Source organism: Contarinia nasturtii, unplaced genomic scaffold, assembly GCF_009176525.2.
Source record: "Contarinia nasturtii isolate CC-2019 unplaced genomic scaffold, AAFC_CNas_1.1 Cnas_scaffold_804, whole genome shotgun sequence".
Taxonomy (NCBI): domain Eukaryota; kingdom Metazoa; phylum Arthropoda; class Insecta; order Diptera; family Cecidomyiidae; genus Contarinia; species Contarinia nasturtii.
The window spans coordinates 2,861-14,184 of NW_022198151.1; the positions used below are offsets into that span (position 1 = coordinate 2,861).

The 11,324-nt window shown below is 34.0% G+C and overlaps 3 protein-coding genes across 6 annotated transcripts; all 3 read right to left on the bottom strand.

Annotated features, from left to right (window-relative positions):
- Positions 1 to 264: 264 nt before the first annotated feature.
- On the bottom strand, positions 265 to 7,238 carry LOC116341833 (syntaxin-1A-like). Of its 4 annotated transcripts, XM_031769137.1 has the most exons (8): positions 7,068 to 7,238; positions 4,541 to 4,718; positions 4,165 to 4,440; positions 3,993 to 4,066; positions 3,738 to 3,875; positions 3,363 to 3,473; positions 2,309 to 2,395; positions 2,175 to 2,249 (listed from the first exon to the last, which is right to left on the bottom strand). In XM_031769137.1, the coding sequence occupies exons 1-7, from the start codon at positions 7,098 to 7,100 to the stop codon at positions 2,309 to 2,311; spliced, it is 897 nt and encodes a 298-aa protein (XP_031624997.1). In that variant the 5' UTR covers positions 7,101 to 7,238; the 3' UTR covers positions 2,175 to 2,249. The 4 variants fall into 4 exon arrangements, with proteins under 4 accessions (XP_031624998.1, XP_031624996.1, XP_031624999.1 ...); XM_031769138.1 differs by lacking the exons at positions 2,175 to 2,249; positions 2,309 to 2,395 and adding an exon at positions 265 to 538; XM_031769136.1 differs by lacking the exon at positions 2,309 to 2,395 and having other exon boundaries at positions 2,025 to 2,249.
- Positions 7,239 to 8,223: 985 nt separating this feature from the next.
- On the bottom strand, positions 8,224 to 9,358 carry LOC116341834 (uncharacterized protein C6orf132 homolog). Its single transcript, XM_031769140.1, has 2 exons — positions 9,218 to 9,358; positions 8,224 to 9,146 (listed from the first exon to the last, which is right to left on the bottom strand). Exons 1-2 carry the CDS (start codon positions 9,269 to 9,271, stop codon positions 8,376 to 8,378), a joined length of 825 nt encoding a protein of 274 aa, XP_031625000.1. The 5' UTR covers positions 9,272 to 9,358; the 3' UTR covers positions 8,224 to 8,375.
- A 565-nt stretch (positions 9,359 to 9,923) lies between these two features.
- Positions 9,924 to 10,634, bottom strand: LOC116341836. The gene is made up of 2 exons (XM_031769141.1): positions 10,494 to 10,634; positions 9,924 to 10,429 (listed from the first exon to the last, which is right to left on the bottom strand). Exons 1-2 carry the CDS (start codon positions 10,545 to 10,547, stop codon positions 10,172 to 10,174), a joined length of 312 nt encoding a protein of 103 aa, XP_031625001.1. The 5' UTR covers positions 10,548 to 10,634; the 3' UTR covers positions 9,924 to 10,171.
- Positions 10,635 to 11,324: the final 690 nt, after the last annotated feature.

The following is an 11,324-nucleotide window of genomic DNA, read 5'->3' on the forward strand; positions in this document are numbered from 1 at the left end:
CTCTTTCGTTCTGTATTCGGAAGTTTATATGTTTGAGAATATGAATATGATGGAACGGAACAACGAAGAGTATGGATGTATATGTTCTAATGATGTTTATTTGTTATATGTTGATGAGACTGGAACGATTATTATGGCGATCACGCCCACATATGGTAATCACGCATTCGTAAAATTAATTAATTAGTTATTTCGTGTATGTAAGTTACTGTACCACTGGATGAGAACTTAGATTAACTTCTTATATTAAATCAAAAACACTTATTTGTTTTTAAACTGCTTTATTTATTATTAAATGTTGTTTGTATGAAAGTTGGCATCAGAATGACCCGTTTCTTCAATTTTTCTTTTGACGCACGTATATGCATCTTATCTATATTGATGTGAATGTGTCACTAATTACCAAATTTATTGTATCTGTATGGTGTGTTTATTGTAAATGTAGATGCAATCACAGTGTTTAGCATGTCTAGCAAAAAACAGCGACCACCACGATGATCACGACAAAGATGATACAGATCAAAATACAAATCTTTTTCTATTTTTTACGCCATCCAACCAATTGATTTAATCGTGATAAAAAAATATGTATGTATATGAAAAAAAAGAAAAATTAAAAATTCAATTATTAAATTTGGTAGGCAAATAAATCAGATCAATAACAACAGAAGCTTTGTTAATCAAACTTCTATCAAGCAAGACGCTAGCCTGAATATGATGTTTTTGGTTTAAATGTATCATCAAAAAATCTTGACATTCCATCGTGCAACGTTTCACGTTATTATGATACCATAAATACATGGATTCTATTCAAAAATCGAATGTTTAGGGGATTTTAGTATGAAAATTCTTTTAGAAAGGCCTGTGCCGAATTTATGATGTTTTGACGTTTGGAAGAACACATTGTTTACAGCGCCACATTAACATGTTACGTTTCCATAAGTGGCGAATGCAAATCAAACATTTCAGATTCCATATATTATTCGGTTATTACCCGATCAACCAATGTCGCAGAAAAATTGACTCGTAAGGTCAGATTTTGAATTACGTCTCTGTGGAAAGATTTATCGTGGTAAAAGTGGTATTTTCAATGGACACCCATATGGCTCCCCACTTAACACCGTTCAAGATTTGACCAGATGTACTCCTCGCAGTCTCCAATCATCCAGTAGAATCATATTTTGAATATATTTTCTGTGAGATGAACTATCATGCATAATATGAACATTTTGGCAACAGGACACAGGACACACTGGACAATAGCATGTAACATTAATATGCGCCAAAATCGCCTATAATCGTGTTTGCATAGAAAACATTTTTTGGGGTGACTTTAGTTTTATGGCCTAGTACAATACCATTATATATATAAATAAAAAGGAACTTACATCCGTAAGTCTAACTTTTCCGCACTGTTTCCAAATTTCTTCCTTCACCGAACTGGTAGTGCAGTACTAATTCAATAACTACCGAATTATATTGTCTAAGAGCAGTCAAGTTTTTTGGCCAATTAATAAAGTATAAATATTTCAAAATGTGTAGCGTGTCTATTGTACGGAAAGAAAAAATCACCAAAAATGTGATTTTTTTGAGGCAATTTTAATACAAATTGAAAATACCTCCATCCTGAAGAAAATGTTGTATGGGGAGTACTTCTATTTGTGATTGAAATTTCTTCCAATTTGGTGAAATTATGTATTTTGATGAGAAATGAGATCTACAAGTTTTAATTGTGGAAAGAAATGCGATCAATTTCGAGTCAACAAAAACACTCCAACTACATAAAATCACCCTAAAACTTGTGAATCTTATTAACTTTTCAAATAAAAGTCTCAAAAACGAAAAGTGTGTATGGGAGGTACCCCTAATTTTGATTGAAATTTCTTCAAACTTTCAGAATGTCATTTTTTTGTATAAAAAATAGCCTGTGCAAAGTTTCACGTCATTAGGGTTGCATAAAAGCTTGGCTCCCATACAAAAATTCATTTTTTCGCGATTTTTTTCAAAGAAACTCTGTTAAAACTTGATTGTATCTCAAAATTAACATCGGATTCGGGTTTCTCGTGCAAAAAAATCCCCCAGTACACATTTCAAACTTTAATTTACGTCTCTGAGGAAAAATTTATCAAGTTAACAAATTTTTGCATACCATACCCCTCATACTCCATCATGGTGTCACCATGGATACACAAATGCACGAATATCGCTGAAAAACAATACCAGCCTATTCCTCGCAAACCCCAATCACCCTGTAAAATCAGATTTGGATTTGCTTTTCTCTAAGGAGAGTTATCGTGCTAACAATTACCTATTGATTTTTTGCGTACACCATACAGGGTACAGTGTACCACATCCCCAGATAAACAAGGCCAAAAAATCGTTGCTCTGTGATTTTCTATACCCAAAACGCATAGAAAAACGATTTTTAGCGATTTTAAAATTTTGGGGTGATTGCAATACTTTACTGCACACAGTGGGTGTGCGGAAAAGTAATAAATCAATTAAAATGGGGGATACAAGAGGAAAATGCCAATATTATAAGTGAGGATATATTAACCGAAAACAAAATAACCAACACAGACATTTTTTTAAAAAATCACTGTAGTAACGTAATTTTGTGCAAGACATGTGACATATCAGGCGTTGTAGAGGGGCCCGAGTATAGTCAAGCCTCATACTTCGTTTTGAAAACTTTGCTCATTTAAGAAAAAAAAATGACTTGATAGGTCACCTCTATGAGTCCATTTTGGAGTCAATATTTTGTTGATTCAAATATGCTGAAAATTGGTATATAGGGGTTCTCAGGCACCAGAAAGCCGAGACTGACGTTAATTTTGCGATTTAGTAACGTTTTGATACGATTTCTATACAAAAACTGGCAAAAATGGTCGTTTACTTATTTTTTTTCCAATTTTTTTTTGTTGATGTCGATTTTATCATCGGATCAAAAAATTATGTTCTACAAAGTTGTTCAGAATGATGAGAGAAATTTTTTGGGTCAGCTGCCCTCCAACTCCCCCAACCCCTTAGGGGGGTCGGGGGTCATAACCCCTCAACCCCCGATTTTTTTGACGTGAAAACCAAAAATTCGGCTTCAGCATGCCAAAAAACCTTTATTTTCAGCACATTTGAATCAACAAAATATTGACTCCAAAATGGACTCGTAGAGGTGACCTATCAAGTCATTTTTTTTCTTAAATGAGCAAAGTTATCAAAACGAAGTATGAGGCTTGACTACACTCGGGCCCCTCCACAACGCCTGATATGTCACATGTCTTGCACAAAAAAAAAGTTTAAATTATTACTACAGTGAAAGCATTTCAAACACAAGAAATATGGTATGTATTCTCAAATTTACTCACCTGACGAGCTTTTCTCTCATATATAATCGCTTTATTGACATCTTTCGTTCCTTCATCCACATAGTCGTAAGCCATTTCAACATGGTATTCTATGCGATTAATCATTTCACCCTGCACACATTTGTTTATTTGAATCAGTTATTTGGTAAAGTGAGCGTATTGAAAATGGATTAAAATAACAGAGAAAGAAAGAGAGAGAGAGAGGAGAAGAGCATGAGATTTTCTTCTTCTTCTAACGTTTGGAAATTAATTGAAATTGAATAATGATGATTAAATCAGTTTGTTCATACAATCAATTTCACGATATGTTTTTTTCTTATGCCCTTCTGGTTAATTGAAAGCAAGATACAATAAATTTAAAAATTAGAACATTACTTGACTTTCGACCAACATAGCCATATTCATGAACATATCGTGCAATTCTCTTATCGAACTTTCCAATTTGATGATATCGGCATGCCGGGCTTCAATGTCGGCAAATGTTTGTTTGGCTTGATGTGTATCCATGATAATCTGTTGCAAATTTGAATGGAGATGAAAAGAGAAAAAAAAAACGAAACACGAAATGGAATGGAGATATTGAAGAGTTTCTTTTCTCTTCCCGTATATGATTGGGAATTAAGCACTTACGCCTTGTGTGAAAACGGCCGGATCTGGCTGGTCCAACATTAGTTCTAATTCTTCATCTGTCGTCGTTCTACCAGCTTATCAATCAAATCATGAAGAAAACAAATAGAAACATTACATTCAATATTGATGCTGTTGCCGGCTATTTAACTGATCATTACAATATTGCACTTACTGATTTCTAATTGACGTTTTATTCTGGCTTTGCACCCTTCTTTGTAATCGATTTGGGTTCTATTATATTCTGTCATCACCTCGACAAATTTTCTTAATAAGGTTGAGTGTTGTGTCTGTCGTATTCGTATATCAGCACCGAATTTAAGTTCTTCTTGTTTAATAATCCTAAATTTTTCTTGTTCGATGTTTTGTTCAATACCCTTAAGTTTTGTACGAACTTTGTTGGAAAATTTCTTGACATCGTCTATCAGATCTTCAAGCTCTTGCTTTGTTTCTAAATAAATTTAAGCATCGAATATAAAAAATAAATAAATAAAAATTGAATCATTCGTTTTTTTAAATTAGAAATTGCAATAAATATCGCCATGTCTTACTCTCATCTGTTTGAGGTGACGAAAGGATGGCACTGTGAGTTTTCTTCACTTCTTCGACATTTGCTTCTATTTTGTCTATCATTTCCCTTATCTCTTCTACTTCGTTGAAGAACTCGTCCATGAAGCCGTCACGTCCTTCAACATCGTCCAGCGCAACAATATTCTCATCGCTTTGTGCCTGTACATAGTTATATCAAAGGTATAAAAACATTACAAAATTCGGTTAAATTAATTTCCAAAATAAAATGAAGAATGTTACGACCATTTTTAACAGGGTTCACGAAATCAGAATAAAACCCGACTTTTCGTGTAGAGTCCGCCATTCATTCAAAGTTGATTTTATCTCAATTCGATTCTGAATGGATAGAAATGTGATTGTGTTTGCCCTAGAGACTAAATCAAATCCTTTTAAGTAATGGATTTTTAGAATAATTAAGGATACCAAAAATGTATCATTTTCAGATGTTGAAATGAATGAAGAAAACAAAAGTTTTGCATAAAATGGGAAAAAAATCAACATTGCTTGACGATAAATTATTCAAACGACACAAACAAAGTCTTGTAGAACAAAGAGAATATTGTCGTCGCCGACATACATTTTCATGTCAAGAATGGCTAGACAGCCGATATACATTATCTATTTGATATTTTTATGTGCTTATGATACACACATTGAAGCAAAATCGAACGCACATTCTTTCTGACTTTTTAAGCCAATCATTTTAATGTGTGTACGCTATACATCTATTACATAGAATTCAGTGTGATACATAGATAGGATATGCGATGCTGTACAAATGTATCAACATTCCTAAAATATATACGTTCATAAAGAATTCTTTGCAAGAGAAGTTTTTCTAAATTGTTTCACGGTTCTTTTCTATGGGCAAATTTTCATGAATCACTTGAATGAGTCACTTGACAAGGTCAAACTATGACTTCGAACCATCATCAAAGAGTCATGGTGTCGTGACCGTACTTGAATAAAAGCTTTGTTTTGTGCGGAGCTAACAAACCACAAAAACTGAACCATTATACGATTGGAATCGTCCATCATTCTGAATATAAAATTGTGCATAACAAATCACTAGAACTTAAAAAACCGGCTAAACTGCATCAGATATTGAAATGTTTGTTAATAATCGTTATGCGATTGAGAATGTGCGTCGCGTTTCTGGTTGAAAAACGAACATCTTTTACATTTCATTCATCTCGCCCACGCACCCATATGTATATCAGTGACATTATGTCTCATTTGTTCTTCGAGTATTAAACAGATCTGGTCCAAATTTCTGTTGCCATGTTTATTGAGATTGTTCGAATGATACAAAATTTTGCTTCAAATTTTAAACGCATTTGTATGTTTTTCTGTCGATTTCAATGAATGCAATTCCAAAAACAATTTCCAATAGAAAATAAGAATCATCGCGTACGATTCTGTGTTAGCTTCTCTTGAGACTTGAGGGTGTATGAATCGATTGTTTTGTTCACACGCCACTTGAATGTGTCGGATGATTCGTGCTTTTAGAAGTTTTTTTATTCTCTCTCCAATATTTGTCTTGATAGGTCGATAAAAATCATTACGTCACGCAGATTACGCGATAAATACAGTTTATATGTGGTACGTAAACCAATTTTCATTGTGTGCTATTGTGTATGTGTGCCTCTTTGTTTGATCGCTTCATTTCGGGCGTGTAAATGAGATGGAGGCGAAGATAGAGAGAGAAAGTGAATCTTACACGGTCTTATATCATAGATCATGTCAAACCGAAAATATTGATCATTTGCTCTTTTTCTTATTATTCAAATACTACTAATGTAGCATGAAATGAAAATCTCATATCGCTGTTGACCATAGCTGGGCAGACTGAACAATTCAGGGGGGGGGATTGGGGGGGTAATTTTCTCAAAAACTCCTAGCAAAATAGGAAAATTTCATCTATGATCCAAAAACCCTAGCAAAATGAGAAAAATTCTATCCAAAATCATGAATTTTGTAAAGGGGTAACGCAAAAATTTGATGCCTCAGGAGGGGGTAATCCCCCCCTCCCCCCCTGTCTGCCCAGCTATGCTGTTGACACTTGAAGTGCACAAGAAAACATCCGCGCATTTATCATCAACAAGAAAAAATCCATAAAAAATCCAAATGGTAAAACATGTATTTTTCTTTAACCGTTAATAAAAGCCAAAATCCATCATATAACGAGCGATGTAGAATGCTTTCGAAATTTGCGGTCATATTTCTAAGCGTTGCAAATCAAACCGGTTTACAAATCTCAATGGCAATGTAATATAAACAACTCCTTTGAATAAGTGAACACGAAAATCAGACAATCAAATGATTGAATGAAAATCAAAACGAATACACTTAAAAACACTTTAAAATTCATTCGTGAATTTTGTCCATTTATTTTGGTCAATCACACTTAATTTTCGAATAACATAAAACGCTGTCACAATTAATGAGTGTCACAAATTCTCCGTTGAAACAAAAGGGTGAAGAGTATAAAAAATGTTGAATACGTACCGCAACGAGCGCTGCAAATCTGTCCTTCGTCATGGTTTTTCAAAAAAAAAATATCCAAAATTTAGAAAAAAAATCCAAATTTTAATCGATTCAATTTTGTTGGTAATCGGTGATTTTTGTTGAAATGCTGATTATTCCTTTATCGTATTTGTATATGTACTGATGACTCGATGACACACGTCGTGTGTGCCAAATCAGAACAGCGCAAAAACTTTTATATTTCACTAGCCTCGGTACACAGTGAGATATAACTTCTCCTTCTGCAATTCCACCAAACGCGCAGACGTCAAAGCATATCCCACAACTTAAAAAATGTGATATAATAGGGTGGGTCAAAGTCAAACAAAAGTGGTTTATTGATGTCCTCTATCATATGCCGCATCTCCACGATGTATTCGATGAAAAAAGAGCAAACACTCCACCCTAGTGATGCATTCACAAAGAACGTACTGTACCATCCGTAAACAGGTCGTTTTAGCGAGTCACAATGGCGCCATGCGTGGGCGACAGCTGATAGACACCGAATTTTGATAACGAACGCTTCAATAAATGTCCAACCGAAGTTGATTTCGTCATCATAAATTATTGAATCGTTTTGTTGATGTTATCGAAATGCGTATGTGACCAGTTTACGGCACAATGTCTGTAGCATAGACTATAGAAGCTTTATCAGTGTTCACCCGATTATTGATTTATTGAATCATCACAGCTATGACCCTTAGACTTGTTTATCACACACTTTTAAAAGCTAACATGAAATTAGAAGACGGCGTCGAACCGAATTACTTGTTAATTTTTTACTGACACGCAATGAAACCAATTACATAATTCAAGCACCAATTTCACGTCACCTAATACATACGATTCAAGTCGATTTTTTTGTTCCCGCTTATTCGATAATTGCTTTCAAAAAATCTGATGATAATTCCAATTGATGAGTATCGTGTGTTGCTTATCGCGATTATTGATTATTGAACTCAAGATTGTTGAGCTAAAAAAAATTTCGTAAATCTGAAAAGTGGTAATAAACCAAATCGATTAAAACCGAATGAATTTGAAAAAAACATTCAAACTCCGTCAATTCGAAGCGATTTCCATCGGAGAAAATATTTTTATGTTGTTGGTGAAATAATCTGAAATTGATTGAAATAACTCGTTTTTCTCCCGGAAAGTTCAATAACCTTTTATTTTCAGAAATACAATTTTACACGTTCATTTAATTTTGGAGTTTTGGAGCGATAGATAAGTGTCTGAGAATCTAATTTGAAGCGTTTTGTTCGAAAACGCAAGAAAAGGATGTATAAATGTTTATAAAATTTGTCCATTTTCATCTGGTACTCGTGGTACATCGAAGTGATTTGGTTTCGGCCTGCCAAGATTGTTTTTTGGTGGATTCAAAGGCACTGGCACCAGCAATGGATTTATATTCATTTTTATGCGATCCTCAACCTGTTGAACTCTTTGCGACACGAGGGACGACGGGTCTTTAAAACGGCTTGGTGCAATTTTATGTGATTTTTTGGCATTTGCACTTGGTGGAAGAGGTGGAAGTGGTGGAAGTGGTAGAGCTGATCTTTGTGGTGGTAATTGTTGACCACTGCCCTTTGCAAAAGGTTGGCTTTCCACTTGTTTGAAAGCCGATGAGCCTGGATTTGGACTGGTTTCAGTAAATTGTTTACGTGGTACTGCGATCGATGCCGATGATGGTAATGATGATTCTTGTTTGAAATTCGATGGCATCGAATTTGGATTTGCACTGGTTTGAGCGAATTGTTTATGTGTTTGCGTTAAGTGCGAAGATGACGGTAATTGTGGTTCTGGTAATGGTTTCGATGGACGTGGCAAAGGGAACAATAAATTCTTATCTTTCTCGGATACTTTCAGTAAAGAGGCACGTGAAAGCGCCGATGGTGTTGATGGCGATGATCTTATTTGCGATAGAGGTACAGGCTCCATAGCTTCATTATTTTTACCACAACCAAATCCACATTGAGCGGAGAAGTAGAAACCTTTTTTCGACTTTTTTTCACTTTTCTTCTTTTGTTCAGTATCAACACCGATGACATTTACAACGAAGAGCTGAAAGGTTGCATTAGAAAAGAGAACCATTTAATTAACCACATAATCGGAATGGATTATTCCATATTTACATCACAAATGACGAACCCAACCAATAACAATGTAAAACATCGTCGATCCACCATCTTTGGTCGTTTTATTTGAAAAGTAAATGATACGATATATTTTTCAGTTCGATAATGCCTGAGTTACGCAGGCTGAGTACAACTTTTTTTCACAATTAATTACTTACTAATGAATTTTTCTACATGACATCATTTATATACAATCTTAAGTGTGGCATAGAATATATTTGCAAGTCATTTAAATTTATAAGTTCGGAGAATATAAATTATAATATTTTCAATATTAATGATATTGATGGTGACAAAAGGTGACTAAAATTCACTGACGAAAAGTAAAAAAGTGTGTACACGTGTTTTATCAAGGTGAATTTCATCAAATCGAATATTTTCTGAATTATAATGATAATTACGCGTTTTTTGACGTCAAAGATATAATTACATAGGTAGCAGTCTGAAAAAAACACGAGGGAACGATGGGGGTAATGAACACTTATTCTGTAAAGGGGTAATTCACATTTGATCTCTCAGGGGCGGTATTTCTCCATCCACTCCTGTCTGTTTACCTATACATTTTCTACATTACGCGGCCAAAATACTCTAGAAAGGGAAAGTATAATTTTGATAATTTTCTGGGCTTTCGTAATTTGCAAAACATGACGCATTCGCCACCAACTGAAATAAGCTGGAATTTAAAATAAATAATTCATTCGTATATCTTTTGCCGTGATGTTAACTGAATTTACTTTTCAAAAAAAATTATTTTCCGTACACTAAATTTTTAGAACAAAAATTAAAACTTATTTCTACGTTATTGATAATGCAGAGTAATTTATTTGAATTCTCCTCGATAATACAATTATTTTGAAGTGTGTTTCACATGGGAAAATTTGCTTCTTCCAATACAGAAAGAAATCGTGTTGTTACGTAGATTATAAGACTTGTGGCTATGGACACCTCATTTCATTTCGATGATGGTTTTGCGTTCTTTTTGGAAGAACTAGGATTTCTTTCTAACTCTTCGAAGAATTTTTTGTTCGTTTTGAATCCAAATAGATCCGAAACTAAATACGATGGTGCTCTTCTACCTTTGTACTCAAGCGGATTTTCTGGAACCGCATTTATACATTCCTCAATCGCGTTGATTCTATCTTTTACTGAAGTAGATCCGCTCTTCTTTTCAGATGGATTTGGTTCTCCATTGATGTCAACTGCCAAGAACTGTGAAAATAAAATTGAAATTGTGAAATTTTAAATACTAAGTCATACTGAATTTAAGCTTTACCTCGGACACCATAAGCCCCATCAATAAAATTGCGAAAAATGTTCGATTCAACATTGTGTATGTATTTTGCGGTTTGAATTATTTTTCACAAAAGAAATGTTCAATCAATGACTGATCGTTTTTAACTAAACTCACTTGTCTTATATATGCTTTTACTTTTCCATGTATTTAGAAATGTATTTGTTTTATATTAACTCATTATTAATTCGCATCATTTTATAAAACACATTCGTTTTCAATTTTAATTATGAGACATATTTGGTTACCAAATTTTGGTATATTAACTAGAAAAATGTTGAACTGAATGACTGGAAATTTGAGTGCATTTCTATAGTCGCAAACAAGAAAAAATTTCTTAACCTATTTAAATTTTTTCATTCCTTCGATTATGGAAACTTTTTTGAACTAAACAAAGTCTTCATCACATGAAGTTCATCTCCTAACAATGTGCAAGATAAATTAAAACTCATTTTACTTCAATGGAAGATCTCAAATTTATTCAATCTTTTACGTTAAAATATGAGCGTATTATCAATTTGATGGTGTTTGTTTCTCCTGTTAACAGCTCATTGGTTCTCTTCGAACATTCTAAACTTTTCTTTAAATGAAAGGTTCTCTGGTTGCACATTTAATGCCTTTGGAGATGATGTTTTGCTTCCACCTGCCTTCTTCTGCTTTTTCAAAACATTGCCTTGAGTGAATAGGTTATCGAAGTTGCCAATCACATTCTGTGAAGAAAAATTATTGCGTCATAAAGTTCTCGTAAGTTTTCTCATAGAATTTTCACATACTTCGGCATGAATTTGCTTGGCCAAATGGGATTTTTTCTCC

Coding starts and splice junctions, on each gene's coding strand:
- LOC116341833 (XM_031769136.1), bottom strand. CDS start 7,100: ATGACGAAGGACAGATTTGCAGCGCTCGTTGCG. Junction 4,441..4,540: donor GTCACCTCAAACAGATGAGA/GTAAGACATGGC, acceptor AAATTTATTTAG/AAACAAAGCAAGAGCTTGAA. Junction 4,067..4,164: donor AAAACGTCAATTAGAAATCA/GTAAGTGCAATA, acceptor TTGATTGATAAG/CTGGTAGAACGACGACAGAT.
- LOC116341834 (XM_031769140.1), bottom strand. CDS start 9,271: ATGGTGGATCGACGATGTTTTACATTGTTATTGGTTGGGTTCGTCATT. Junction 9,147..9,217: donor TTGGGTTCGTCATTTGTGAT/GTAAATATGGAA, acceptor GCAACCTTTCAG/CTCTTCGTTGTAAATGTCAT.
- LOC116341836 (XM_031769141.1), bottom strand. CDS start 10,547: ATGTTGAATCGAACATTTTTCGCAATTTTATTGATGGGGCTTATGGTG. Junction 10,430..10,493: donor TGGGGCTTATGGTGTCCGAG/GTAAAGCTTAAA, acceptor TTATTTTCACAG/TTCTTGGCAGTTGACATCAA.